The sequence below is a fragment of the Chlorocebus sabaeus genome, chromosome 2 (assembly GCF_047675955.1).
Source record: "Chlorocebus sabaeus isolate Y175 chromosome 2, mChlSab1.0.hap1, whole genome shotgun sequence".
Taxonomy (NCBI): Eukaryota; Metazoa; Chordata; class Mammalia; order Primates; family Cercopithecidae; genus Chlorocebus; species Chlorocebus sabaeus.
In genome coordinates this window covers 185,176-198,131 of record NC_132905.1, presented here as the reverse complement: position 1 = coordinate 198,131, position 12,956 = coordinate 185,176, and the positions used below count along the sequence as shown (strand labels likewise).

General features: G+C 59.6%; 2 protein-coding genes across 7 annotated transcripts in view; one reads left to right on the top strand and one right to left on the bottom strand.

Moving 5' to 3' along the window:
• Positions 1–4,725, top strand: part of DNAJC5 (DnaJ heat shock protein family (Hsp40) member C5) — a 35,320-nt gene extending 30,595 nt beyond the window's left edge. For both annotated transcript variants that reach the window (XR_005235006.2, XM_037983045.2), the window contains one exon: positions 283–4,725. Coding sequence is in view for 1 of the 2 variants with exons in the window: in XM_037983045.2 (XP_037838973.1) it covers positions 283–386 (104 nt within the window). In the remaining variant the exon portion in view is untranslated. The remainder of the gene's footprint in view (positions 1–282) is intronic.
• A 4,041-nt stretch (positions 4,726–8,766) lies between these two features.
• UCKL1 (uridine-cytidine kinase 1 like 1) overlaps positions 8,767–12,956 on the bottom strand; it is a 34,603-nt gene continuing 30,413 nt past the window's right edge. For 2 of the 5 annotated variants that reach the window (XM_008010431.3, XM_037983018.2), the window contains exons 7-15: positions 12,852–12,913; positions 12,097–12,113; positions 10,019–10,117; positions 9,850–9,943; positions 9,702–9,764; positions 9,502–9,624; positions 9,311–9,418; positions 9,084–9,240; positions 8,767–8,994 (exon numbers count right to left, since the gene is read on the bottom strand). In XM_008010431.3, the coding sequence (XP_008008622.1) occupies positions 8,915–8,994; positions 9,084–9,240; positions 9,311–9,418; positions 9,502–9,624; positions 9,702–9,764; positions 9,850–9,943; positions 10,019–10,117; positions 12,097–12,113; positions 12,852–12,913 (803 nt within the window). In that variant the 3' untranslated portion in view covers positions 8,767–8,914. Of the gene's footprint in view, positions 8,995–9,083; positions 9,241–9,310; positions 9,419–9,501; positions 9,625–9,701; positions 9,765–9,849; positions 9,944–10,018; positions 10,118–10,918; positions 10,939–12,096; positions 12,114–12,851; positions 12,914–12,956 lie in introns of all 5 variants that reach the window. The other 3 variants (XM_008010427.3, XM_073005075.1, XM_008010460.3) reach the window with 3 other exon arrangements.

Below are 12,956 nucleotides of genomic sequence, written 5' to 3'. Positions count from 1 at the left end.
GCAGGCGCATAGAGCTGTCCCCATCGTGACCTGCGGTAGCCGTAGATCCCACAACTGCGAGCGAGGCGGGGTAGGGGCGGCAGGCAGTTGGGGCGGGCTGAGGGCCGAGGGCTGGTGGTGACCCAAGGCGGCGGAGGAAAGCCGTGCGGGTGGAGGTCAGCGAGTAGCCTCGCCCCGTGGAGAGTTTGTCCAGGTGCCCGAAAGTCGTTCCACAGGACCAGCGTTGGTGGGCGCACACCAGGCTGCGGCCCCCGTGCAGTGCCCTGCGTGCTTGCTTTTCAGAGGCCACAGACACGCCGATCGTCATACAGCCGGCATCTGCCACCGAGACCACCCAGCTCACAGCCGACTCCCACCCCAGCTACCACACCGACGGGTTCAACTAAATCCAGGAGAAGCTGTGGTCAGAGGAGGAGCCAGCGCCGGCCACGCCCACCTTAGAGTCATGAACTGTAGTCACACAGATGGGAAGGCGGCCTCGCCGGGCCCCTCCTGCCTCCACGCCCACCCAGCGCCAACCCTTGACCCACGAAGCGCGTAGCATGCAGTATTGAAAGCAGTGTAGCTACGGTCTTCTGTTCTTTTCCTTTTGTAATAGCATGTACGGGGTTGTGTTCCGTGTCTGTGTTGTGGACGTTCCGCGGCACGACCGTGTTGACCGCACAGTGGAGCTGCCTCGGGGCTGTCGGTCAGGCCGGTCCGGTGAGGGGTGACTGCAGCCGGCCAGGTGGGCGAGGAGAAGGGGGGCTGCCCCTTTCTTCCCTGTGCTCGAGGGGCCGGAGGCAGGTGCTGCCTGGCAGAGCTGTGTTACCGTCGTGGCCTCGGGGTCTGGTCCACCCGCTGTGCTCCCAGCCTTGAGGCTGCAGTGGGACTCTGATCTCACTGCCAGACAAGGGGCGAGGCCGCGTCACCGGCGTCACCGTCATTCCCTGGTGTCTGTGCTGGGCACAGTTGGCTTGGGGCTCTGTGGTTTCCGGGGCCTCGTGGCAGGGTTTCTCCTGTGGCAGAATTTGGTGTGGAAAGCATAGGAGGCTCCTTCCGAGGTTGACCCCGTGTCCTCCGCACAGTGTTTCTGGCCTGGTCTCCTTGTCGTGTGGACGCTGCGGTTCCGGTCCTCGGAGGTGTGTCTTTCGCCCGTGTTGGGGTTGTCTCTGTTCCTGCACTTTTCCCGGGCTCTGAGCTGGATTGATGGGGCCAGTCTCCCCCGTCCCGTCTTGGGGTCATTCTCCACATTCCTTCCAGACCACCTGTCCTTTCCGTAGCCCTTTTTGGACCTTTAGAACCACAGATAGTAGGACCAGCCCGATGAGCCTCAGAGAGTAGATTGTGCATATGTGAGCACCCAGTTGCTGGGTACGGGGGCTCTCCCAAGACCCCTCCTCCTGTGTTTGCCAGAGCTCCCGTCTGCCCCACTCGCCTTTGCCCCGTCATCGATGATTCAGGCAGAGCCAGATTCATTAGGTCCCTGGAGGAAGGACTGACTGGACCAGAGGGACCCTCTGGCTCAGAAGGGTTGGGTCTGTGGGAGACCAGACCACGGAATCCACCTGTGGACCATTGTGGGTCCCTGGGAGGCCAGACCACCAGTATCCACATGTCGGAATCCACGTGCGGACCATTGGAAGTCAGTCTCTTGTGTGTCCTAGACCTTGGTGGTGGTGCCCTGGGTAGGGGAGCGAGGGGAAACTCTTCTGATGTGCCTGTGCTGGCCGAGGGCTCAGAGCTGCCCCCGCTCCATGGCTTATGGGATGTGCTGGACCTGCCTTTGGCCCCATGCTACAGACTCCAGTGGGCCTGGTGTCTGCAGAACGTCCCTGGTGGCTCTGGCTCGGACCAAGCCGATGAGCCTCCTGAAGCCCCCTTTCCCCACCTGCCTGCTGACCCGTGGCCCCAGCTCGCTCATTGCCCTCAGCGGCCACCCAAGGCTGTGTAGAGGGGTAGGTTCAGGTGGACCAGGAGGTGGCCAGAAGGGACATGGTTGTGAGGACACATCTGGACGTGCTTAGGAACGGGGGTGCTGGTGAGGCCTTCAGCTGACCCCTCCTCTAGGTCCACATGGACCGTGAGCCGGCTGCCGTGAGCACCAGATCCTGGGGCAGTCGTGTCCGTCCCACCTTTCTTTGTTTTTCTCACTAAAATGATCATGAAGACCTTTGACGAGAGGAGATATGCACTGTGATGTTAAATTAGAAATAATTTGTCAAAATCAGACCTCTCCTAAAAGAGTAAGAAATTCATTGTTTGGCCCGTCCTGAAACGTGAGGTGGTGAGACAGTGGGGTACCTCCGTGCCGCTCAGCACAGCAGCAAGTGCATCCTGAGATGCCGGCGACACTCAGCCTTTGCAATGTTTGTAGATGTAGCTTAGGACGTGAGTGATTTTTCTGCAGACTGGCCGAGAGCCAGGTTCTAAGCTTGGACCTAAGGTAGAGAGCCACCCACTGGGGGTCCTGGCTCAGCCCCGCCAGGCTCTCTGTTGGGCCTGCACACAGCTCTGTGGCTGGAACACTCCAAGGTCCTTGGATACTCATCAGAGTGGGCCCCTTGCCGGATGGCTTTTCAGTTACAGAGTCCAGTGGACCATTTTTTAGAACCGTGCAGGTCCCTGCAGAAGGTGGGGTAGGCGGGGAAGGAGGAGCAGGTCTGGAGGTTTGTGGAACCTGGTCCCCTGCAGAATTTGTAAAACCTAAGTAGCTCATGGCCATGGCCGTTCTCATGGTGGTGACTGTGATTCTAAGACCCCCCAGGAAGCCCAGACACTTGGGGCCTGGAGCTCCTCCCACTGCCTGACCTGGAAGCAGAACCCTTTTCAGCATTGTGCCCTGTTGGTTTTAAGGCCTTGTCTTAATGCAAGGAAGAAGATCCTTCCAGGTTTTATTTCTCTTTTTATTGAGTGGACTGTTTCCCCATTAAAAGAGGTGGTGAGTCCCCAGGGACAGCTTACGCATCTCCCTGTCCACATGCTAACAGATCAGGACGCCCCCAGCATCCCTGCCTTCCGGTGGCAGTGACGGGATCCCCGACTCCTCACTCTGAGGCTGCAGACGGTGCTGTGAGCGTGTGTGGCCGTGAGCACAGAATGTCCCGTTGGATGCCGCTGCTGGGTGCTGCCGGGGGCCTGCTGGGGTTGTGCTTTGAGGCCTGTCCAGTTCACAAGGGGGTCCAGGCAGCACCGACTGCTTCTGACCTGCAGGAGGCAATGGGCGCAGCCCGAGGGCCCTTCACGGCAGCTGCTGTGTAGATTGTCCCCACTCAGTGACGTGGGATTTTTTTGTCTTCCTTTTGGCTTTATTTTTAAACTGCTTTAGATATTACTGCTCAGTGTTTGTGAACTTTCCTAGCTCTCTGTGTTCAGTTCGTGCAGCCAGCACCCAGTGGGGACCTGTTAGAAAAAGGAACTGGCGTGCGCACGTGCCCAGCAGGAAAAGCTTCATCTTCACGTCGGCTGCTGCCGTCCGGGAAAGGCCCTGGAGCCTCATGCCGTCGAGGCTGCTCCCAGGTGCTGCGTGTCGCCAGTGGCCCCCGTCGCCTGCCGAGCCCAGGGCGTCTGCTCGGGGTGGGTCTTGTGCTGTGGGGGCACCAGCACGCAGGCTGCCTCTGGAGGGTCCGGGTGCTGCGGGCAGAGTTCGACGTGGGGCTTGTCCACCCTCCCTTAGCTCTGGCTCAGTGCATCCTACTGTGGGGACATCTCGTGGGGGACACAAAGTGACTGATCTCACCCTTTCCCAGTGTTCGGAGCTGTGAACCCGTGTGGCGCAGGACTGGCCTGTGTCTGTTATTTTGGTTGTAAATCATCCTCCTGTGGAATTGGCAAAAGCTACGTATTTACTGTCCTTACCAGCAACGGTTCGCGTCGTCACATGCTGTGAGTGTGGGCTGTGGTGTGTCCGTGTGTGTACATATGTGTATATGTATATATCACACAGCAAGCGTGTCATTTGTGCTGCTGTCCCGTGGTGAAGCCACAAGTACAATTTAAGGTGGCTCTGAAACGGCCTTTAGTTTCTTGGGAGTCGGGCAGGGACCTGCAAGAGGCTTTCCTGGCAGGTGCACAGAAGGAAGCGCTGAGCCCACTGTGTGCAGAGGATGTGTGCCCAGGGCACTGCCACGGCCCCCACCGGTGTTGGCCTCTGCTCTGCAGGGTTGGGTGCCCATCCTGGGGGCTCCGTGTCACGCCCACCTGACCCAGGTGTGTGTCCCGGTGTGAAATCTAGGAGGTGACTGGAAACCCTTCCCTGCCTTGAAACATTAAAGCCGATTTTCTAAGCAACAGATACAATCAGTGGCAAAGCTGCATCTGAAGGGCAGCCTGGGGAGGGGCCCCGTCCTGGCCCCAGGTCTGCCCCAGAGGAGGATACACAGCAGCACCTCCAGAAGGGGCTGGGCCGGGTCCTGCAGGCGGCACCTTTTGGTAGATATTGTTTCTCTGGAAAATGGGAAAAATGTTTCCAACCAGGTGAGGGGGGAAGTTAACACTGAAATATGTCTTGTTTTTAAAAATCAAACGCAAACGCATGGAAGCTGCTTGTCCATGCCCTGGTTTTTTCACTGCGTCCTGGAGTCCGACTGTGTTGGGGTGCAGGCGCTGTCAGACTCCGGCTGATCCTGGCTCGAGCACACACATCGGAGGGCCAGGCTGGTTCCGCATGGTGATCTCCGTCTTGTATGTCTGAATGTTGACCTAAAATAAAGATTACTGTTGTAAAATAAATGTTTTCACTGCAGACCCCACGTGTGTCTTATTCCCTGGTCCTGCAGATCCCTGGTTTTTGAGAGCAGATCCCCCGTTCTGGAGAAGCAGCAGCCGATCTTAAGAGTCCCCACACCCCTTGTGGCTGGAACTTCCCTCCTGCCTGGTCCACATGTGGACAAATGCCCCCTCCTCTTGATTCTGTTTTCACCTCCATTTTCTAAGTGTCAAGACTGGAGCAAAGAGGCCGGGCGTGGTGACTCATGCCTATAATCCCAGCACTTTGGGAGGCCAAAGTGGGAGGATTGCTTGAGCCCAGGAGTTCAAGACTAACCTGGGCAACAACAGCGAGATTATGTCTCTACAAAAAAGAGTTTAAAGAGTTTGAAATTATTGGCATTGCTGTGCCTGAGGCCCCAGCTCCCCAGGAGGGATGATCACTTGAGCCCAGGAAGTCCAGGCTACGGTGAGCTGTGGTCCCACCCCAGACTCCAGCCTGGGTGACAGAGGGAGACCCTGTCTCAACAAACTAACAAGCAAAAACTCAGAAGAATGTAACATCTTGAAATCCTCTATTCAACCTTAAGAAAAATGAAGTAGGCCGGGCGTGGTGGCTCACGCCTGTAATCCCAGCACTTTGGGAGGCCGAGGCGGGCGGATCACAAGGTCAGGAGATCGAGACCATCCTGGCTAACACGGTGAAACCCCGTCTCTACTAAAAATAGAAAAAATTAGCCGGGCGCAGTGGCGGGCGCCTGTAGTCCCAGCTACTCCGGAGGCTGAGGCAGGAGAATGGCGTGAACCCGGGAGGCGGAGCTTGCAGTGAGCTGAGATTGCGCCACTGCACTCCAGCCCGGGCTACAGAGCAAGACTCCGTCTCAAAAAAAAAAAAAAAAAAAATGAAGTAGGCCGGGCGCGGTGGCTCACGCCTGTAATCCCAGCACTTTGGGAGGCCGAGGCAGGCGGATCACAAGGTCAGGAGATCGAGACCATCCTGGCTAACACGGTGAAACCCCATCTCTACTAAAAATAGAAAAAATTAGCCGGGCGCAGTGGCGGGCGCCTGTAGTCCCAGCTACTCGGGAGGCTGAGGCAGGAGAATGGCGTGAACCCGGGAGGCGGAGCTTGCAGTGAGCCGAGATTGCGCCACTGCACTCCAGCCTGGGCGACAGAGCGAGACTCCGTCTCAAAAAAAAAAAAAAAAAAAAAAAAAGAAAAATGAAGTAAGGGCCGGGCATGGTGGCTCACGCCTGTATTCCCCAGCACTTTGGGAGGCCGAGGCGGGTGGATCACAAGCTCAGGAGATCGAGACCATCCTGGCCAACATGGTGGAACCCTGTCTCTATTGAAAATACAAAAAACATTAGCCAGGCATGGTGGTGCGTGTGCCTGTAATCGCAGCTTACTCAGGAGGCTGAGGCAGGAGAATCGCTTGAACCCAGGAGGCAGAGGTTGCAGTGAGCTGAGATCGCACCACTGCCCTCCAGCCTGGGTGACAGAGCGAGAGACTGTCTCAAAAAAAAAAAAAAAAAGTAATTTGAGTCCGATTTTCCATTTTTTTAAAAAAAGACAGCATCCACGACCGTTTTGTGTGTCTCTCCCCATTTCCATCCTCTCCTTCCGTATGTAGCTTTATTTTATTTTTTATTTTATTTATTTTTTTTGAGACGGAGTCTCGCTCTGTCACCCAGGCTGGGGTGCAGTGACCGGATCTCAGCTCACTGCAAGCTCCGCCTCCCAGGTTCACGCCGTTCTCCTGCCTCAGCCTCCCGAGTAGCTGGGACCACAGGCGCCCGCCACCTTGCCTGGCTAGTCTTTTTTTTTATTTTTTAGTAGAGACGGGGTTTCACTGTGTTAGCCAGGATGGTCTCGATCTCCTGACCTCGTGATCTGCCCGCCTCGGCCTCCCAAAGTGCTGGGATTACAGACGTGAGCCACCGCACCCGGCCTGTTTTTGTTTTTGAGACAGAGTCTCTGTGCAGTGGCGCAATCTCGGCTCACTGCAACCTCCGACTCCCAGGTTGAAGCCATTCTTGTGCCTCAGCCTCCTGAGTAGCAGGGATTACAGGCACGTGCCACCACGCCCGGTGTTTGTTTTTGGTAGAGGGGGTTTCACCATGTTGGCCAGGCTGGTCTTGAACTCCGGACCTCAGGTAATCTGCCCACCTCGGCCTCCGAGAGTGCTGGGATTACAGGCGTGAGCCACCGCGCCCAGCCTGTTTCTCGTTCGATAACAGGAGTATTTAAAAAACAAGCCGTGTGGTTATATTAGGTCTAGTTCATTTTAGCTTCTGTACAGAACAGTCACGAATTAATCACGACCGGTCCTGGGCTAACTGACCCCAGGGTTCTAGTTTCTCACTGTGGAAACAATGCTGCCTGAATGTCGCTGCTGAGTTATCGCTGGGAGCGGGATCTGGAAGCCTTCTCTTGACTGGTGGCCCCACACTGCCCTGCGAAGAGGATCCCCGTCTTCTCGCTGCCCCTTCCAGCTTTAGCGTTGTCAGACTTTTTTTCTGGTTTGGTCTTTGAATTTTCTTAATTAGGTAGAATCCACGTTTATTACTTTTCTTTTTTTTTTTGAGAGAGTCTTGCTCTGTCATCCAGGCTGGTGTGCAATGGTGCGATTTCGGTTCACTACAACCTCCGCCTCCCGGGTTCAAGCGATTCTTGTACCTCAGCCTCCTGAGTAGCTGGGACTAAGGGCAAACGCCACCACGCCCAGCTAGTTTTTTTTTTATTTTTAGTAGAGACAGGGTTTCACCATGTTGGCCAGGCTGCTCTTGAACCCGTGTAGGCCTCCCAAAGTGCTGGGATTACAGGTGTGAGGCAGTGCACCCGGCCTATGTTCAGTATTTTCGATATGGGATTCTTACAGAGCAATGTTAAGTAACAGCAAGACGAACGCTGGACACTGGGTGGTGGGCAGCGAGACCCCTGCCAGTGAGGGTCATTGCCCGTTTCTCCTGGTAAACAGGACCCCGTCTTGGAGACGGGGTCGGACCACCCTCCCCGCGGCTATGCCTTCCTCGCGCTCCGCTCCTTGCGACCGAGACCGAGGAGCGACCAAGGAGCCCGACGAAGGGACCACTTCCCAGCGCCAGCCAGGCCGCGTGGGGTCAGGGTGGGGGGCGGGGCGGGGACTGGGCAGGGTCGTGGCCACTCGGGGCCGGCGGGGCGGGGCAAGTGGCGGGAGTGCTGCACCTGCAGATGGGCCGCCCACTTGGGGACCAGCGCCCACCTGGCCTGGTCGCATGGGCAGTGGGAGACCCCACTGCAGTGCAAGGCCTCGCGGTGTCCCTCCCTTGGTCAGCAGACCGCTGTCCAGGATCCGGCATCCGGCATAATCGAGGTCCCAGGCTCCGAGGACGCCGCGCTCTTGGCCGTGGACTTCCACGCAGGAAGACGCTGGTGCTTGAGAGGACGTGGCCGCTGCGAAGAGTCACCGGAGGGCCGCATCCTGTGTCAAGATGCGCCCGGCCCACGGCTGAGCCCCGGGAGGCTGATTGAGTTATCCGGGCCTCTCCCCACACTCCGGGGCCTGTCGTGTGGGCGCTGCGCGTGCACCTCCTCTTCCTCAGTAAACCGCGGCGGCGACTCCCCTCGGGGAGCACGAGGGGGACGTGCACGGAGTGCAGCGTAGGCAGGACCTAAGAGAACCCGGGCTCGCGGGTGTGGGCACGGCAGAGACCACGGGAGGCAGGTGGGCCTCCAGGTCTGGAGGGGTGCACGGGGCGGGCCCTTAGCAGCAGCGGCTCCAGGCTCATTGGCCCCGGGGGGAAAAGCCACAGAGGCTGCCTCTTGAGACCCAGAGCACCAGGGGGCCCTGTCCCCTCTCTAGGTCCAGGCCGGGTGGCCACCAAGCCATGGGTTCTAGGGCCCCCATCTAGCAGAGCTGGGAGCTGCAGGGCCCAGTTCTACCCCTTCCTTGATCTGGCACAAGTGCAAGACTGGGAATGCCTCGTCCTGCATGGAAGGCAGGGCCCTCAGCTCCCTCCCTCCCTCCCCACGGGAGTCTCCTCAAACGCAAGCCTCAGCCAGGACGCCACTCCTGTGCTGTAACTAACCAATCACACCTTCATTTTTCTAAAGCTTTCTTTATTTTATAAAATGCATAAAATAAATTATACTGGTAACATTTTAAAAATTCACATCTTTGTATTCGGCAATCCTGGGTCAGGAGGCAGAAGGAGGGTGGCGGGGACGGGGATGGCTCACTGGGCAGCTAACCCGTGTAGGCCACTTCCTCCTCGTCACTGCCATCGGGGACCGCGTCTGTCCCAAAGTAGCGGTCGCCAAAGTTCCCTGGAGAAAGAAGCGGGCCAGTGTGGTGGGGCCTCCCAGGGCCACCCACCTTGCCCTCATGCACGGCTGAAGGGCCTGGGCAGCCTCACCAATGCCTGGGATGATGCGGAAAAGGTCATTGACCCGCTTGTCCACCGCCGTGGTGATGATTCTCACGCGTGGAAACGCGTAGGCCACTGAGTGCACGCCCATCTCTGCCATGAGCAGTGACAGCAGAAAGATCTTGTCCTCAGGCACGTCGTGGTCCTACAAAGTGTACGGGCAGGTAAATCCCACCTCTGCCTGAACCTGGCCCGCCTACCCAGGGCCCACTCACCAGGAGCACGCGCACCGCCATCATGGCCGCGGCGCCCGTGGACACGGTGCAGTCCATGAGGATCACGTGGTCATCGCTGATGTCCTTGGGCAGCCTCAGGTAGTGCAGCTACGGGCGGCACGGGTCAGGCTGCAGGTACGGCTCCCTCTGCCCCCAGCCCCGGGCGCATCGCCCCAGCTGCCCCCACGCACCTCGGGCTCCCCGGTAAGCTGGTTGGTCTGGATGAGGATGGTGCCGATGCGCACGTCTTTGCACACGGCGCGCAGGGCGGGCTCCATGGTTTCACCGGCACGCAGGATGGACACACCTGTGATCTGCGGGGAGGGGAGGCTAAGCACCCACATCCCGCCCCAGCAGCCCGTCCCGCGCCCAAGTGCGCCCAGGCAGGTACCTGCTTCCCCGCATAGCACTTGCCCGCGTAGTCCTGCCCCTGCGGGGTCCGCACAACGCAGTCCTGTGGGGTGAAGGGTGAGGACTCGGTGAGCGCAGGGAGCCCGCGCCGGCTCCGGGACCCACCCTCCACCTCGCGGGCTACAAACCTGAAAGGGTAGGAAGGAGAGCGCGTGCTCGATGAGCAGCCGCATCAGTCTCTTGGAGTAGAAGATGAACTCGTCGCGACTGGTCTCCTTGTCCCTGCGGGGCCGAAAGTTGAGCGGGAGCGCGCGGAGCGGGAGCGCGCGGGGCCTCCGTCCCCAGGTGGGTCCTCACCTGATGATGGTGTGCATGCCTCGCACCTGCGGCGTGCTCTTCAGGACGCTCAGCGTCTGGGGCAGGGGGTGGCACTGGTGTGCCGAGGCCAGCGCAGCCCTGGGGACAAACCGATGGGGAACACTGAAGAAGGGGGTCTTCTCCCAGAGCTCTCCCTCCCCACAGGACGGCTGTGCACATCACTGTGGGGGGAACGCATGGGCCAGGCACAGCAGGAGGTGGAGCGGGCCTGACTTCTGCCTGGGGCTGAGCTGCCAGGCAAAGGCGAAAGATGGTGGCGAACAGCGGGGCAAGCTCACCATCAGGCAGAAAGCTGGGGGGTAGGGTGTGAGGGCCCCTCCCAGTGCGGGACCCCTCCTGGGCTAAGAGGAAGCAGAAGTGGGCCAGGCACAGGGCAGGCTCACAGGTCCCAGACCCCAGAATGGGTGGGTTGTCCGCAGCCTCTCCCTGGGGGAACAACTAAAGCTCTGTGGGGTCAGGCCCCGCCCTGGCTCCTCCCCGAAGTGGTGCGTGGCCCCTCAAGAGATGGGGGCGAGGGGCAAAGCTGGCTCAGTGCCGCTTGGCTGCCCCGCCCCGCTGCCCAAGCCTGGGGAGGGCAGAGGCAGGAGCAGGTCTAGGAGCAGGCAGGAAAAGGGCGGGAGGGAGGCAAGAAAGAGGTGGGAGAGGGAGGGGGCAGAGCGGAAAAGGGGCGTGACACGGGCAGGGAGAGGCAGGGCCGGGAATGGGGTGTGGCAGGAGCAGGAAAGGGGCGTGACACGGGCAGGGAGAGGCAGGGCTGGGAATGGGGTGTGGCAGGGCAGAAAAGAGGCGTGACTGGCAGGGAAAGGGGCGGGGCAGGAGCAGGGACAAGGGGCTACAGGAAGGCGGGCACACAGCAGCACCACAGAGCACTCTGCTCACATATCCCAACGTAGCTTCCTCTGCTTGCCAGGTGAAGAGCATGTTCAGGGAGGGAACAGGGCAGGAAACGGGGGTTTACAAGAGAAGGAAGAGAACAAAGAGAAGGCTGCTTAGTTGGGGAGCAGGGCGTTCCCCGCAGGCCTGAGGAGGAGTGTGGGTGGCCAGGTCCCCAGCCCTGCCTGGCCCTCCCTCCTGCCCCCCACCAAGGCTCCTGGGGCTGACGGAAGTGAGTGGAGCCACAGGCCAACACTTTCTGAGCTGACCAGACGATGGAAAATGTGTCTGGCTGTGTTGAGGTGTTTTTTCAAGTTCGAAACCCTGGAAAGTTTTTTTTCTCAGAACAAAAGCTTCAGGAGGAACCTGATGGGACAAGACCTGCGGGTTCCCTGGCCGTGGAGAGGGCCAAGCAGAGACTCATGCAGGCACAGGAGGCTGGACGGCTGGTGGACGGGCCCTGGAGGCATTTCCAACATTTGGCAAACTCTCTGGAGTGCTCTGAACACGAGGGCTCTCCCACCAGGTGGTTCAGTCAGGAGCCTCCCAACCCACGGAAGGCGGGGAGAAGGGCAGCTCCCTCGTGGCTGCCCCCTGCACACCTGCCCTTGGGGAGGGGCAGTGGGATATGGCCCGGCCCAGCCCAAGCTTCTTGCTGCAGTTGCCCAGTTCCTGCTGGCAGAGCTGTGTGGGCTGCAAGGACAGAGCTGGGGCAAGCAGGACCCAGGTGGGTGGGAGGACAGGGGCGAGGCCCTCCCACCTGCAACCAGGGAAAGCTGACTGGTCCGTGAGGCTGGGCATAGGAGGCACAACAGGCTCCCTGGCTGCTGGGACATGTCTGTAGTCACTGCCCCAGGGGCCTGGCAGTGCTGCCTCAGGACAGCTGTGCTCTCTGGGGTCAAATCCCATAGACAGACTCAGGGGTCAGGGGAGCCTCCAGCAAAGTCTGGCCAGGACAGGGTCAGGACCCCACGACCCTGGGCAAGCTACATCACGTCTCTGTGCCTCAGTGTCCTCATCTGCCAGCAAGGGGAGGCAGAAGCAGGGCTGAGACCACTCCACACCTCCCCTTCTGTGACTGCGAAGAGCCGGCTGCCTGCCTGGCTGGATCACAGCCCAGACCGAGAGCTCCTTGCGAGTGTTGGAAATGCCTCCATCTGTGCAGACAGCTGTGCAAGTCTTACCTGACGCTGAGTTCACGCTGTGGCAGCAACACAGGAAGACACAAGGGAACGGTGGCGCGTCAGTGACCAGGGCAGGCGGCCAGGCCACCCCCACCCAGGAATGGACGTGCTGCAGGCCCGCAGGGACACAGCCAGTCATGGGGGTGGCAAGCTTCTAACGCTTCTAACCTGGGGACCACCTGGGCCAGACCTGCAGTTCTGGGTTGGGGCAAGAGCCAGGACCCTGGGCTCTGTTCTGCAGGCCTCAGGCCTTCAACATCCTGTTACGGAGTGTGTTCAGAGACAGCCCAGGCTCCAGGGCCCAGCCATAGAATGCCTCAGGGAGCACAGGACCTCTGGTAGGGGTGTCGCTCCTGGGGTGACCCCCTGAGAAAGAGAGGAGCCTGGCCTGGCGTGGCACTCAGCAGTGAAACTCCCCAGTCCTGGGCCAGCAGGTCATGCCTGTCACTCCCAAAAGCTCAGGCTGGGTGTGTTGAGCAGGCTGCACCTTCGGCTGGGTCCTGAGCACCTGTACCCCCACCCCAGCTTCCTCAGGGAACCCAGGCCCTGCACGGCACAACGGGATGGGGTCTGGGCTGGACGATCTGACTGACCAAGCAGGCTCAGGACACTCAGGGCTGGCATCTGGCAAGGGACAGTGAGCACAGGGGGATGAGGGGAGCAGGCCACTGGGGGTGGTGGCAGTGGAGAAGTGGGTAGTGGGGCTGGGCTAGGCCATGGGGACACAGGACCCTGCTCGGCTGAGGGCCACTCACCTCCTCCAGCTGGCTGTGCACGTGCTGCACGATCAGGTCGATGGCCACCGTGTTGCCGCTCCCTGGGGCGGGATGGGGGAGGGTGACTGGGGGCGGGGCCATCGG